The 15762-nt window shown below is 48.3% G+C and overlaps 1 protein-coding gene across 6 annotated transcripts in view; it reads right to left on the reverse strand.

Annotated features, from left to right (window-relative positions):
* DICER1 (dicer 1, ribonuclease III) overlaps window positions 1–15762 on the reverse strand; it is a 71427-nt gene that overhangs the window by 9248 nt on the left and 46417 nt on the right. For all 6 annotated transcript variants that reach the window (XR_009864830.1, XM_062181739.1, XM_062181738.1 and 3 more), the window contains 9 exons: window positions 13858–14037; window positions 13088–13301; window positions 12749–12902; window positions 11678–11860; window positions 11375–11480; window positions 10828–11003; window positions 8529–9312; window positions 4705–4860; window positions 344–1256 (listed from right to left, as the gene is read on the reverse strand). Coding sequence is in view for 5 of the 6 variants with exons in the window: in XM_062181739.1 (XP_062037723.1) it covers window positions 344–1256; window positions 4705–4860; window positions 8529–9312; window positions 10828–11003; window positions 11375–11480; window positions 11678–11860; window positions 12749–12902; window positions 13088–13301; window positions 13858–14037 (2866 nt within the window). In the remaining variant the exon portion in view is untranslated. The remainder of the gene's footprint in view (window positions 1–343; window positions 1257–4704; window positions 4861–8528; window positions 9313–10827; window positions 11004–11374; window positions 11481–11677; window positions 11861–12748; window positions 12903–13087; window positions 13302–13857; window positions 14038–15762) is intronic.

Here is a 15762-nt window from a genome sequence, read left to right on the forward strand (position 1 = left end):
CTGGGCGAGTTCCCTTTAATCTAGCCATCTTTAGATGTGGACTCCAGGGAGAACAGAGGATGCGCGAATACACCCCAACGACAAGTCAGTCCAGCCCTAAGCAGCACTGGATAGGCATCAGAATGGGAGGGGCACACGGACGCTCCAAGGCGCAGATCCCTCTAATGACGTACAGTGAGGCACCCGTGCTCCCAGGGAAGGTCGGGAACCACGCTGGCTCCCCGGAGAGGAGACCAACAGAGTGCTCTGTCTCCTGCTCCCTCCCACACCGTGCCCACCACGCACGAGTGCACACAGACCCTTCTTTCCCAGGGCTCAGCACCGCACGCTCAGGGCCCCTTACCGGTGATGGTGTTGTAGTGGTAGGAGGCGTGTGTGAAAGCCTGCAGCAGGTAAGCCTTATTCCGGAATCTGTAGTTGATTTTCTTTTCGAAATTCTCGAAACCCGATATAAGGTGAGTCAGCGTTTTATCTGCGTCTGGATGGTCAAACATGCATCTCGGCGGGATCTTCAGACACCCGTACTCCAGGTCTCTCAACACCGAGGGGCCTCGGGAGCTGGCTCCTGCGGCTGTGGCGCCGCTCCCTGGAAGGTGCCTGTGTTGGCTGTTGAAGTTCTCCCGAGCGGGGCACGCGGCCTTCTCCCGGTCGGCCCTCTTCATGACCGGGAGCACCTTCAGCCCCAGCGAGCACAGGAAGAGCTGAGCAGCCCTCTCGCCACAGCTGGTTAAGTAGCAGCCCAGCAGGGCTTCCACGCAGTCCGCGATGCTCTTGTCGGCAATGCACTGCTCGGTGTGCAAGTCGTAGGAGATGGACTGCTTCCCCGCGTCAGCTCCACAGTTTTCTTCCGACGGATTCCAGAAGCCCACCACGAAGTCGTCCTCTTCGACAGCTTTGCTAGGATCCAGATAGCACATGGCATCCCAAGAGCTGTAGTCAAAATCCTCCAAGTCCGACGAGAACGGCACAGCGCCTGAGGAGGGCTTCCTGGGCATCTTCCATTCGTACGCAGAGTCAGCGGTGGAGAAAGGAGAAAGAGAAATTTTCTTTACAAAAGCTCCTGATCCCATCAGCATGTTGTCTATAAACTTGATGTGCTCCTGATCGTACTCCAGGAAATCATCTTCGTAATCGGCGTCCTCCTTGGGAGCCCTCCACACCAAGTTCTCCTCCTCCTCTTCCTCCTCCTCCTCCTCCTCCTCTTCCTCCTCGCAGTCCTCGTCCAGTTTGCCATTAGCCAACACGCAGTCTTTTGTCTGAAACGAGGGGAATGGGAAGGAGGGAGACATAGCTGCTGTTTTTAAAAGGGTTTGAAACTCAATAAAAGCAAGGGTTATGGATAATTTCAAATGACAACCACAAATACTAAAAGGCAACTTTAAAATCACGGCCATTTGTTTTCAATTAACATAAAATAAGTTATTTAATCATATAAACAAAGTAAAACAAGTTCTTTGAATGCTCGTTTTCTAAGTTATAAAATGACCTTTACCCAGAACGAAGCTTTAAGTTAAGGGTTCTGAACATGGAAATGAAGTTAAAACGCTGTGTCCCCAGCACAAAACGCGCCCGAGGCAGTCGCCCCTGGCAGGATGCACAGTGCAAGCACTGCCATGCGGTTCCAATGCGTCTCTGTCTCGGCAAGATTTCCAAAGACTGGGACATTCCAGATGCAGATAAAGCGTTATCTTTGCAATTAAGAGCACAACATAAAAGCAGATCCAATCATTTAAAAATTCTTACCGCTCTAAAAATGTACAATAGGGTTTTTAAATACAGTTCTTCACCCTGTACATTGGCTACAACATAAAACTAAATTGCTTTGTTTAAAAAATAAAAGCAAATCACTGAACTCAGCTATGAATACAAGAAATTATATGCCTTTCCCCTCCACTCTGAGTTACTGGAATCCGGGTAGAGATTACAGCATAACTGACAAAAATAGAAGAAAATGCAGGCTAACGTGAAACACAACAATCCTAGTGCTGTCGACAGATCTTTGCTAATTCCCATTTCTTTGGCTAAAGCTTATTTGTGAATGACAAATGGGCTGGATTTAGTAATGATGTAACTTTTTTGCAATGCTAGAAAGATGCCAAATTTCTGTTATGCAATAACAATAACAACAAAAACAACAAAACTTTGTAGGGAAAGGCAAGAGGGCATGTTTTGATTTTGAGTGTGACAACTTTCCAGAGTATAACGACAAAAAGTTTTCAAACTGTTTAGCATTTTTTAAAGACTCAGATCAAGAGAGATATAAACACTGTTATTTGTTCGAAAATAACAGCCGTGCAGCTAGCCTATATCTGTCAGCATGTACCTTTCATTCTTTTAAGCTAAAAAAAAAAAAAAAAAGCCTTTTCCAGAATAAGGAAGCACACCAAAGAAATTACAACGGCAGACCCCAAGGAAACATTTCTGTTAAAAACCTTAGACTTTTCCAAGGTAACAAGTGATGTTTTTGACTACTGTTTGGTTTCTAAGAAAAAAATGGTCAAAATGCAATTTAAAATCAGATGGAACAATTTAAAAAAAGTCCATCTCCTGAGTAAGGTGCTGCCACGAACTAAACCTGGCAGAGCACAAGCCATGAAGGACTGGCTTCTGCGCCCACAGATGAGCTGCGTGAGCCTGGGAGGGGCCTGCAGTGCCTCTGGCTCCGCGTCCGCCCGCCGCCCCACAGAATGCTTCCCAGGAGCGTGCCAAGACTGATCACGAGAGCCGTGCCGGCGCGGAACCTGCTCCCTGCCAGTGCAAGTCGCCCCACACCGTCCCAGGAGGCACGCAGGCACAGGAAAAACACGTGACAGACAGCAACGGAGCCGCACGACCTTGCTGTCTTCCTGCACGATGCAAGGGCCTATCTCATAAACACAGATTATTAAATGAAAATCTAAGCAGTATTTTTAACGTATCCCAAGAACCTAAGTGCCAAGATGTCAGGAGGTTAGAAAAATACGCACTTGGTATTCTATCTAAAAAAAAAATCAAACGACATGGTCACCTTTACACTACAATTTTTAAGAGAGAGCCAAGCAGATTACGAAACGCTTTACAAAAAAGGACGACTACTCTTGGAACATTTTTCATAGAAATGGGGTGCTTCTTCTGAAGCTCAAACTCCACACATTTTCCTTAAGGCTCCACGCAGTTCTAAATTAATAAAAAATCTAATCTGTCTGACTTCACTTGCATTAAATCACTCGTAAGGCTTTTCCAGAAAAGCCCCCTTCTGTCATAAGGAAACACTACATGAGTTTAAAAAGTTTCATCACTGAACAGGTGGCACTCGCTACAGAGCCGCAGAGGGGACGAGGCAGGGGGAAAGGTGTGCCCAAAGCCGGTAACTTTCTGGGCAGACATTACCATCTCTGGCCTCCGTTGACCAGGTAACAATGAGCCGTCACCAATGAGGAACCCACACTGCCCCGCAGACCACGGCGCTGGACCGACTGCTTCCCCAGCCCGGGCCCTGCAAGGTGCCCTCTGGTGGCCTTGAGACAAGATGAAGCAGCTATTGCTAGCACTCGGAGTCTTAAGTCACTGGCAAGATTTACATTATTTCCAGAAAATGTCAAGTTGCAAGTATGATGGTTTTAAGTTCACAAGAGGAAAAATAGTGCCAAGGAAGTCCTGAGACGTAAGAGCAAGATTTTATTGAAATCAGTGATTTCACAGACAGCCTGGAGATCTTCAGTCACAAAAGTCATTTCTCTAAACAGATCCCAGTCCACACTGTGATATGTGACCCTGTGAACTATAATACTGTTTTATACAACCCTGTAACACGTAACTCTGTAACACGTTAACCCTGTAACATATAACCCTGTAACACATTAGCCCTGTAACATGTAACCCTATAACACATTAACTCTGTAACATGTAACACTGTAGCATGTTAACCCTGTAACATATTAACCCTGTAATACATAACTCTGTAACATGTTAACCCTGTAACACGTTAACCCTATAACAAGTAACCCTGTAACATGTTAATCCTATAACACATAATGCTGCAACACATTAACCCTGTAACATGTAACACTATAGCATGTTAACCTTGTAACATGTTAACCCTGTAACATGTAACACTGTAACATGTTAACCCTGTAACATATAACCCTGTAACACATAACTGTAACATGTAACACTATATCATGTTAACCCTGTAACACATAACCCTGTAATACGTAACTCTAACAGGTTAACCCTGTAACATGTTAATCCTGTAACATGTAACACTGTAACATGTTAACCCTGTAATACCTAACCCTGTAACACATTAACCCTGCAACACGTTAACCCTGTAACATGTTAACTCTAACACATCACCTTGTAACACGTTACCTCTGTAACACCTTATCTCTGTGACATGTATCTCTGTAACACATTACCTCTGCGACACGTAACACTGTCATATATAACAGTGGTGTGAAACAGTAAGGGGGTTCTCCTTCCCCCCTTTTTTTAATCAAACATTACATGTTCTTCTGCCTTTGGAAAAGGAATGAAAATAGCAATCATCCTTCATCAGAATTAAAACACTACTTCTGATCCAATGAAAAGACCGTCTACTTAAAGGAATTAACTCAATATATCAAATATCAATTCTTAAAATAATATCAGGGAAAGAAAATGAAAAACAGAACAAAATTCTCTGGCTCATCAAAAAACAAATTTCTCCGGTGACCAACCACTTACCATTTCATCTTTGTCCCATTTATCTGTGTTACTTTTGTCTTGATTTACCACGTAGCCGGGAGGAAGCCAGTTCACGGGGGGGTCAAAGATGGACACCACCATGCGGCTGGGCAGCCCCTGCTTCTTCCCGAGGCGGTACAGGTTACAGTTGCTGACCTTAGGCAGAGAAGACCTGTGTGAGACTCGGCCCCACACGAGCGCGGCAGGAATCCACGCAGGGCACACTAACACATCCTCAGCTGGACGGACTTCCTCACGCCGGAACCGGCCACCAGTTCTAAGGGCTGTACAGTTTTTCTACCTTCGTGACAGACAGTGAATGTTAAATTCCCAAGTCCTCCACATCCTGCACTGTAGTTACGTATTCCTGAACACAAAATGCACAGCATTATGCACAGATTCCTTCTGACTGTATCAGAAGAAACAGTTCAGACAACTGCAAAGTTTTGAAATTACAATCTCATAACATAAAATGCAAAATGTTAATTGGGACTCTAGGGAATAGAAACCATATTAAACAACCAAGATGTCACAACACGGTTCTCTGTGAGCCAAGGGGTGAGGAGGAGTGAACATCTGCTAGCACCAAACAGCTAAAACCGTGTTATGTTCCTAAAATCTAGGCCACAGATGCGATGGCAGTGCTAACGTCCTCTCCAGTGCTGCTCCCTGCTCTGGATGCGCTGGAAGACATTCTGGTTCAGCCATTTTAAAACGGAGCCAAGTAACAAAGGACTGCTCAGTCACACCAACCAAACAGCTCTAGTTACTGCTTTGCCAAACACCTCGATCTCCTCCCCAATTTGCTCAATCATTTGTCTAGCTTCTAAACTGAAAACGAGAGTTTAGAACTGCCAGCCTCATGGTCATTTTCTGAAAACCGGTGCTCCCTGCATAATAAGCTCTTCATGAGCCCTCTCCCCGTGTGACTCAGCGGCCAGCCAGCCCCGAAGGCACAGGTCAGTAGAGGGAGGAGCGGCCCCTGCCAGCTGCACACAGGACAATCACCGGTGCAAGAGGGCTCTCCGACACAGCTTGACCACAGCAGCCTGACGGCTTGCAGCGGGAGCTGCGTACTAGAACAAAGTATCTCAAAGGCCAGGAAGAGGGGAAGTGCGACAAGGACTCAGGGGACGGAAATCGCAAACTGTGGACGCGGGTCTCGGGTCTCCAGCCACACTACCCTCAATACGCTCATCTGACGTCAGCGGGGCCTACCGAGTACTTGTGGATGGAGATGAGAGAACCGGGCACCCCGATAAGAGGCAAAATTCTGCACAGACAGGCGCCCAGGCAAAGGAGGGAGAGCACTCAGAGAATTAGCAGCCTCAGCCCCCGCACGGAGGGTGGGTGAGCAGGGCCTGCCCAGCCAGCAGCACGGGCTTGGCCCATGGGGAGAGCATGCTACCAAGGCCGCGACACCAGGCTGCGGAGGGAGGCAGAGTTCCTCCCGCTGGAAGTCAGCAGTCAAGAGGGTCCTGAGAGACGAACGAGGTTCTGTAAACCACGTCCTCTCCTCTCACGGATTCACTCGTTCCCATCCTCAGCCTTGCTTACAGCTTCCTACAATCGCCCCGTGAGGCCCACTCACTCTCCAAGTTCTGTCCTCACTTTCCTGGAAAAGACTCCTCAAACCTCTCCTAAGTGCTAGGTTCCCAGTCCCCTGACCACGTCACTGAACACTGCCCAGCGCGGCCCAGCAGGGGCAAACCTCAGCCCCACACCCACCTCTCACATTTCTGCCCCGGGCCCTGCACCCAACTTCTCAGCACCTGTGGCTCTCGACCATCCCACCCCCCCCCCCCCCCCGCCTCACCCTGCACTAGCTACAGGACCTACATGGGGAGAACGGGCGTGCACAGGCGACGTGCTCACTGCAGGGCCTGGGGTCACGGGGCAGGACAAGACGTGGGCTGCTGTGACGGGGGACACCAAGGTCTCCAAGCCGCAGCATCTGAGCTGCACTCCAGCACTGTCACCCTTATTTGGATGTGACCTTGGGAGGCTAAACTCTGCTTCCTCATTGTCCTCCTCTATAAAAGGGGGATAAGGTGGGCACTTGCCCTAGCGGTCGGCACACTCTTGTCCCAGAAGAGGGTACCTGGGTTTGATCCTGGGAAGCAGAGGTGCTGGCTCGAGAAATTGGGCTCCTGCTCCATTCATTGGCTGATTCCCCAAACAGCCCAAACAGCCCGGGCCAGGCTGAAGCCAGGAACTCCATCCAGGTCTTTCACCTGGGTGGCAGGAGCCCAGGTATTTGGGCCACCACCTGCTGCCTTCCCAGAGAGGGAGCTGGAAGGCAAGCAGAGCAGCCCGGACCCCAACAGGAACTCTGATTGGGCAGCGACATTGCAAGCAGCAGCCTAACGGGCTGCATCCCAACGCCGGACCCATCAGGTTAACCATGTTAAGCTTCCACTCGCCCAATACTAACAGCCCCTAGCTCCAGAGTCTTTCAAGAGCAGCCTGGGATTCAAGAAAACTTGCAACCTCCTTAGCCTAGCAGTCCAGGCCCCTGCTTTGCACTGAGCCCCAGCAGCTCCGCCTCCTGTTCATTTCGCTTCTCCACGCCCCCTTGCTTTGCAAGTGCTGCTCCCTCCTCCCAGTGCCCCAGATAAGCAGTTCCCTCAGCTGTTGTCCAGGAGGCTCCTAGAGACTTGTCTCTGCCGCCAGGTAAACATTTTACACTAATGACTTTTCTCCCTTAAGTCTTTTATTTTAAGATTTATTTATTTATTTGAGAGGTAGAGTTACAGAGAGGAGGAGGAGACGGAAAGAAAGGCCTTCCATCTGCTGGTTCGCTCCCCAAACAGCTGCAATGGCCGGAGCTGTGCCGCTCTGAAGCCAGGAGCTTTTTCCGTCTCCCACATGGGTGCCGGGGTCTAAGCACTTGGGCCATCTTCTACTGCTTTCCCAGGCCACAGCAGAAGGCTGGATTGGAAATGGCGCAGCTGGACACAAACCAGGGCCCACGTGGGATGCCGGGGCTGCAGGCGGAGGCTTGACCCACTACCCCGCAGTGCCAGCCCCTCTGCTCAAGTCATGATTCTACACTAAGTTGAAGAAGGCAGAGGCCCACCATGTGGGTAACAGGTTAAGCAGGAGCGTATGCCTGTGCAGCTGCTCTGCTTCCAATCCAGCTCCCTGCTAATGCACCTGGGAAAGCAGGAGATGAGCCAAGTGTTTGGGTCCCTGCCACTCACATGGGAGACCTGGAAGAAGCTCCTGGCTCCTGGCATAGGCCTGGCCCAGCCCCACTCACTGTGGCTATTTGGGGCGTAAGCCAGTGGATGGAATATCTGTCTCTCCCTCTCTCGGAGGCAGCATCACCTCTCCTTGGGGCTATCAGGCAATTACTCACTTCGAAGTCCAGTGTCACTGTCTACACTGCAGAGCAACTGAGCTGGGAGGTCCGTTCTCTGCCTTCCTGACTCTCCCCAAGGACCCGCGCCTCTCGTCCACGTGTGCACATCTGGGAAGCTCGACAGCGCCCTCCTACACATAGAAGTCCAAGTCAGCTACGCCACAGGACAAACTCTGAATGACAGTGCTGCCCACTTCTGTACAGCCTGGTCAGGAGCTAGAAGGGGCACGAACTCGCACCGACAGCGTGACTGGAGGTGAATGTCTACCGATACACAAGGCACACGCCGACCAGCTGAGCCCCCACCCTGAGAACAGCCCCAGTGTAAAGTGGGTTCCTGTCTCTTCCAGGTGGATGGGTCCACGGCGGCATTCTCTTCAAGTACCGCCTCCCTGCCACTTCCAACTGCTTCCTGGCACGCTGGCCCACTGCCCGCTCGCGACAAGAAAGGTTCGCTCACCTTTTTGCTTCTCATATAGGAAAGGCGGCCCTCGTGAGCATCGGGGTAAGTGCAAAAGAGATAGGTGGTGATGGCGTGCTTTAGAAAGGAGTCACCAAGCATCTCGAGCCGCTCCAGGTTAAACCCATCACTAGCATTGGACAGAGTCAAAGCCTGAAGAACCAGTCCAGGATTGGGGCCGAGAGTTTTTGAGGAGTATCCGACAGGAGGGCTCTGCGCGGAATCCATGCTGCCCTGGAGGGCCCTGACAGTGTCCGTCGTACCAGGCGTGGCGGCCGCTGTGGGACTTCCAGCTGAGGTAGATTTGTTAGCATTTCCGTCAAGGTATTTACGACTCGGTAGGGTACATTCATCGCTGGGCTTGGGCTGGTTCTCACGACTGTATAAATTCTGAGTGGGATATGAGGTAGCTGGTTGCACAGGTATTTCCTGCATGTAGTAATTCAGCTGATCTCCTTGGCAAAAGTCTCTGGCAGCGAACTCGTAACTGCCATTGGCAAGACTTCGACTGCAGGAGAGCGCACTGGCTGCCCTCAGATCCGCTGGGCCTTCCCTCTGGGGCTTCCCCGGTGCCTCCGTGAGTGGCGTTCTGCAGCTCACAGACATTTGGTCGTGGTTTTCTAGAGAAGAGGTTCGAGTAGCACCTTGATGTGCAGCATTTTCAGGGCCTACAGTTGTGCTGTGCTTACAGTAATGCTCACTGCCCGCCGAAGAGGAGTTAGAGACGGAGATGAAGGATTTGCTGTCGATAGATTTTTTCCACCCGAAGTCTAAGTTAGGGTATCTGGAACGATATTTTTACAACTTTTCATCAGATCTTTCAAAAGGGCCAGACTCAGAGCAATAGGTGATTTGAAATAAAATAAAATAAAATGAAGATCCCAATACATATACGCATCCTTTGGAAGCAAAATCAGTTTTCAAGCAAGAAGTTCTGTGCAACGTAAGTTACAAAGAGGGACGTGGTTCCCCCGTTGCTGTAACCCCTTGCCCAGGAACACAGCAGGCAGTTAAGAACAAGAGGCTGGAGGCAGCCTGCAGGACCTGGGGCCACACACTGCACAGCTTGGACGCTCGGGCCCTCAGTTAACTGCTCAGCACAGCAAGCGACAGCGTAACACAGGCTGTACCACAGCCTGCGTAATCTTCCTGTGTTACCTTCTGCATGGAAAACGGGGCTCACACAATTCTTGCCTTACAGCACTATCCCAACAGTTAAACAAGCAAATATAAGCATACTTCCAAAAGTCCATGGAAAACAGAATTGAAGGATAAATTTTGGCACAAAAAAATTTTAAAGTCCATGCATGTGAGCGGGGGTGAGAGCCTTGTATACCACGAAAACATCACGCACAGGCACTCGTGTGGTGGTGCAGCAAGTTAAGCCACAGCTGTGACGGTGGCATATTAGGGTGCCGGTTCGAGGCCTGGTTGCTCTATTCTGATCCAGTTAAAGCATCTGGGAAAGCAATGGCAGATGACCCGAGTACTTGGCCCTGCCACCTACTGGAGCTCCTGGTTCCTGGCATTGGCCGGCCCACTGCAGCCACTTAAGACCTCCCTGTCTCTCCTTCTCCCTCTCTATTTGCCTACCTTTTAAATATATAGATACTAAGAAGAAAAGAAAAAACTATGCACAGATTCCAAATTTTGTTTGCATCACAATGAGCTCAAGTTTCAATTCTATTCCGCATGGGCTTCCTGCGGTCCTGTAGGCTGCAGCAGTTACCCGGTGTCTGCCACCTCGCTGAGTTCTCAACACAGCTGTGAGTGCCGTCCTTGCATTTACAGTTCCTTCAATCCGCAGAATCACCCAGTGCTGCCAACTGGCTGAACAGCGTTAATGAGTGATTAAGTGCCCAGGTTTTTTTAAGCAGGCAGACACTTTACCAACAAGAAGAAAATAACGAAGACAGATAAAATGCTGAAGCAACTGCTGGTTAAGATATATTCGTTTTTCCCAAAGAGAAAGCATTCTTACAGTGCCGGCAAGGGAGCCAGGACCTGAGTGAGCCTCGCGTGAGCCTCGCTCCAGCCTCGCCCCAGAGGAAGGAGGACAACTTCTGAGTGCAGAGGCTCAGTTCTCTCTTATTGGCCAAGAACACAGGACCCAGTGACCCAAGACAGACTGCCCACTTAGGATCCAAAGGATGCCTTTACTCCATGTACTAGACACACACACTCTCTTCTTAATCTTGGAAGCATCACTTCATATAAAATCAGAATTTTAACATAATCCTATTTGGTCACACACAGCAATTCAAAACCCACATTCTTTCGGATGCATAGGCGAACCTACCTAAAATCCGCAGGAAGTGATCTGACCCCCACGCCAGCATCGCTGGCTGTCTGGGCTCGGAGCTCCTCTGCAGTCAAAAGGCAGTGAAGGCGATAGAGAATGCTGGGGAGACAAACTGCTTTTCTCCACAGCGATGCAGGGATGGGGTGGATAGCACAGAGCTCCGGGACCAGGATCTTTGGGCAAGGAGAAGGTGAACAGAGAAATGCTATACACACACACACACACACGCACGAATGAAAATAAGAACACTAAAAAGCAACTTCCCTAGTGGACAAAGGTAAAGCTCATAAATGGGATCTATTCTAGGACTCGCAAGGGTGATTACGTGACATAATTATATCAACAGGCCGAGTTTGAAAGCCAAACTCTCAATCCATGCCAAAAACGACATTCAAATAAAATCCAACACTTAACTGATCAAACGAAACAAAAGCTAAACCTAAAGGATGGGCAGCTCCAAAAACGCACCAGTCATTCGGGTCACCTGACACGAGCAGCTCCGAGCTTGCAGTTAAGCACAGGACGCGAGGCTGCCAGTGCATACCTGTTTGTTCTGCAGACTCTCCCACTTGGCTTTCCTCTTTTCAGCACTGCTCAGAGGAAGAGCTTTCCCCTTCTGATTCAAATGTCGAGGTGTCAAAAGGTTAAGTCTACAAAAATGTCAAAACAATTCTATCAAACAGATGAGAGTAAGTCCACTCTTCCAGTGGCTCTCCAACCTGCATGCCTCCAAATCCCGCTGAAAAGCTCACAGGAACCCGGGCTCAGGGGCTCCCCAGACCCCAGAGCCCCCCTGGGCGTGTGTGTGCGGACCTCTGAGAAGTCTCACACACACTCGGAGCCTTACCTTGAAGATGTGTGGTCCACATCCAGCAGGGGCTGGTTGAGATTGGTCAGGTCAAGGTTATACTTTGTTTTGTAATATTCTGCAAAAGTTTCATACTCGGGGGAAGGAAATTTACTGAGAGGGGTAAGATCAGTATACACATCAGCTACATAAAATCGATGAGGTTGATCAAAATTGCGGTATCTGAAAAAGAAAGACAATCAGTTGCTTTTGGTTTAAATCAACTTTTCTGCAAACCCAACTGCTCTTAGTATGGAAACACTAATCAGGACTGAGAGCTAAAAGGTTAATAACAACACTAGCGAAGATTTAATCCTAAACTATGTATCTAAGTATATGTAAGATAATAACTGCAGTTTTTAATCAAGGAAGAACTATTCTCCCCTACGACATCTGCCCTAAGTATCTATACTCTGATAATACACAAAAGCTAAATGGAGCATTTACATACTATCACATCGCATAAAACAGTACAGAAAACTTACAATGTCCAAACAACTGAATAAAAATCTTTGAACATGAGTAACACTATACACAAAAGACTTATCACACAGTGTACTGCCGTATGGCTACACTACTGATAACAGGGTACAGAAAAAGTCAAAGAAGGACTGATTACAGCCAATACTCTAGTTCCATGAAAAGTTTCTGCATTTTACCTCCCAAAAACTCCATTCCTAAATGTTTACAAATTAAGAAAGAAAAAAAGCATTCCGATTTACTATCTTCATTGAATTTAATAACATTTTTCCTTGCAGAATTTGAAGCAATGAAGATTACTATGACCAAATTCCACAGCAGGCTTTGGGAGTTCAGCGGACAGACCCTGTAAGCAAGCCAGCAGGATCATTTCAACGACCTGACCGTCACAAAGCAACCTCTCCTTACCCACAGTTCCCATGCCTTCTCTTTGAAACAAGGAAACAGAGAGCCCAGGCTCGGCAGGCAGAGACTCAGCCTTTCCAACAGCAGTAACAGTGCGGAAGCCACAGCCCACTGACACTCCCAAGGGAGAGGCGCATCTTCTGAAACCAAGCATCCCCACTGGTTTCCCTTCTTTTAAATTCCTACCTTGGAATGATAACTGCATCTTGGTAATCTTCTAGTTTAAAAACAAAGGGCGCTTCTTTTGAATACTTTGTGCTGGGAATGCCTATGCGAGCTTCAGATTTCTCAATATCTTCCATGAATTTAAAGTCAATGTCCAAAGTGCGGGAGTCATTAACTTGGATGAGAAAAAGACAATTTAGCTTGTAAAAATCTATGCAGAAAAGAGATTCTCATTTAAACTACACACTCACATGTGCCTAAACTAGTTGTCGAAGTAAGAGATTCTGAAGTAGCTACAGTAAGCTCATTGCCAAACCACACTTCCAGTGTCTCGCCGCTGTCTGCCCAGGGCCTCCTTACCGACATTCAGAGGTAGGACACAGTAGGCCGAGTCAGCGTCTGTAGGCTTGAATTCTAGCGCGGGCTTCTCAAGCCGAAGGATATGTGAGAAAATATACTGGTGCAGCCTTGTGATCAACTCAAGCATTTGCAGAGACAACGTGAAGCCAGACTTCTTCAGCTCGATGGATATGGTGACTTCTCCAGAGCGCGTGTACACGGGGAAGTGTGGAATCTTAGCAAAAGTGAAACAAAGCACCCCAAAGTGAGCAGGCCCTTCCCCGGGCACGGCGACTTCAGGCGGGGAGGGAGCTTTCTGTCTGGGGACAGAAGTGCTGAGTGAACTCTTTTTTAAAATTTTTCTTAATGTTTATTTGAAAGGTGGAAAAACAGAAAGAGGTATCCTCCATCCACTGGTTCACTCCCCAAAGGCCCGCAACAGCCAGGGCTGGGCCAGGCCAAAGCTAGGGGCCCTGAATTCCACCCAGATCTCTCATGCGGGTGGCAGGGACCCAAATACTTCGGTCACCCTCTGCTGCTCCCCAGGACACACGTGAGCAGGGAGCCACGAGGACTCGATCGTGGGCACGCCAACGCGGGACGTGGGTGTTCTGAACAGAGTTTACCCCGCCCACAACGCCCACCCTGCCTTCAGCTTCAGAGACTCTAACATACTGAGGTAACAACATACTGAGGTAACAAAACATACTGACCACTAGTTTTCTTTATCCAAGTCCCTACAGATTTTTTAAGAACACTTTTTTTCACATGCAGAGTCATTAAGAGCTCACCTGAGGTATGGGCTTGGCTGTCAGTATTCCAAAGCATCTCGTGGTATCTTCAGGGGGATAGAGCTTCCGCCGTCTGAAGTTCAGTTCATCAGGTAAAGGGGTAGTTAAAACCATTCCTATCACATACAGGTAGCAGGGCTGATCGGGTTTGGGATAACTATCCCTCAAACATTCTGGAATCTGAAATTGGAAAGACAAATTACGCATCATGTGCAAGTTTAATTACTTATTTTCCAGATGTTGGTAAGAAAACAAATTTATTCCTGGCCTTACTAAAAGCCAACAGACCCCCCTAACTGCTTAACTCTTCTGGGGAAGTGAGTATGTCTGAGGATGTAGCAGCATGGTAGTCCAGGTTCACCTGTGTTATAATGCACTATTGACTATACGGCTAACACCAAAATTTTAGAAAACCATCAAACACTGCAGGGTCTTTAATAAAAAGTACTATTCATTTGATCTATTTCTTCTGACTAGAAAAATATTTTCTTGGGCTTGGCATTGTGGCGTAGGTGAGTTAAGCTGCCACCTGTGATGTCGGTATCCCATATGGGCACCAGTTTGAGTCCCGGCTATTCCACTTCTGATCCAGCTTCCTGCTAATCTGTCTGGGAAAAGCAGCAGAAGATGGCCCAAGTGTCTGGGCCCCTGCGACCCATGTTGGGGAGGTCCAAAAGAAGCTCTTGGCTCCTGGTTTCTGGTCTTGGCCTGGTCCAGCCCCAGCTGTTGTGGTCATCTGTGGAGTGAACCAGCAGATGAAGATCTCTCTTGTATCTCCCTCTCTTGCAAATAAATAAATCTCTTTTTAAAAACTCTTTTTTCCTTTGGGTGTTGTAAGCATTTATTCCTTGTAGAGTATCAAAATAAACAGCAACATTTTTTAAATTCCATATATTCCTATTGCCAAAGATAACCTTTATTAACATTTTGATATCCTGTACAACCTTGTAAGCAGTTTTCTATGTATAAATGTGTATAAACATATACACATTCATATCTTTAAATATAAAACACACACAGACTGCTGTGCGTGTGTCACGCTTTGATTTTCATCCCCAGGTACTACAAGAGCGCATTTTCGGGTCAGTGTGAATCAGTGTCATCATCTGGAATGGCCACCTTAGCTACCACGGGAGAGCACTGAAGCTAAATTACTCTCAGATGGCGCACGAGCTCTCAGTGCGAACGTAGCTGCAGCTTCTGAGACTCGATGACAAGTAACTGCCACTGCAGTGCAAAGGCAGAGACACGCGGGCCAGGAGGCAGTTACAGCGAGTAAGTCAGACAACACACAAGGCCCCGTCTCTGGAAAAGGACCAGGAAGCGCTGTGGCTCTCGGAACACCTCTCGTGAGCGATGCTGGCCCGTGGAACTAGTCCAACAGGAGAACCGGGAGCATTCCTGACCTCTGAAACGCGGCGTGATTTTGAATCTTGAAAACACTCAGCTTTGTAAAAATGTTTGTTAAAGTGAAAAGTTACTGAAACTATAAAAACAAAGGTACACAGCAAAACTTCCCTTTTGTTTGGTGTCCTTTTGAGCAAGTATTTGAAAAATCCCTAGTGCAGCCAAGTAGGCTCTAATGAGGAGTTAGATCCAGTCACGCTTCTGCACATGGTCCTGCCCGGTGGCCTGAGATGGGCCAGGCTCACGGGGCGGAAGTAACTGGCTCTGCAGCCCACACGATGACCCTGACACTCACACTCCTCCCCTCCGGTGCCCCTGTCACTCGAGAGCGTGCCTTTCCCTCGTGTATTTTATCACAGGAATCCTGTTTTGTCCTGGCTCCAGCCGTAAGCAAAGCCAAGACTCATATCACCAAAATGAATGAAACAAACAGTATCTGTAAATGAGATACACTCCTCAGTGGAATCTGGTGGGTAAGCCCAAGGATACGTCTGAGAA

The sequence above is a fragment of the Lepus europaeus genome, chromosome 22 (assembly GCF_033115175.1).
Source record: "Lepus europaeus isolate LE1 chromosome 22, mLepTim1.pri, whole genome shotgun sequence".
In the NCBI taxonomy this organism is placed as follows: domain Eukaryota; kingdom Metazoa; phylum Chordata; class Mammalia; order Lagomorpha; family Leporidae; genus Lepus; species Lepus europaeus.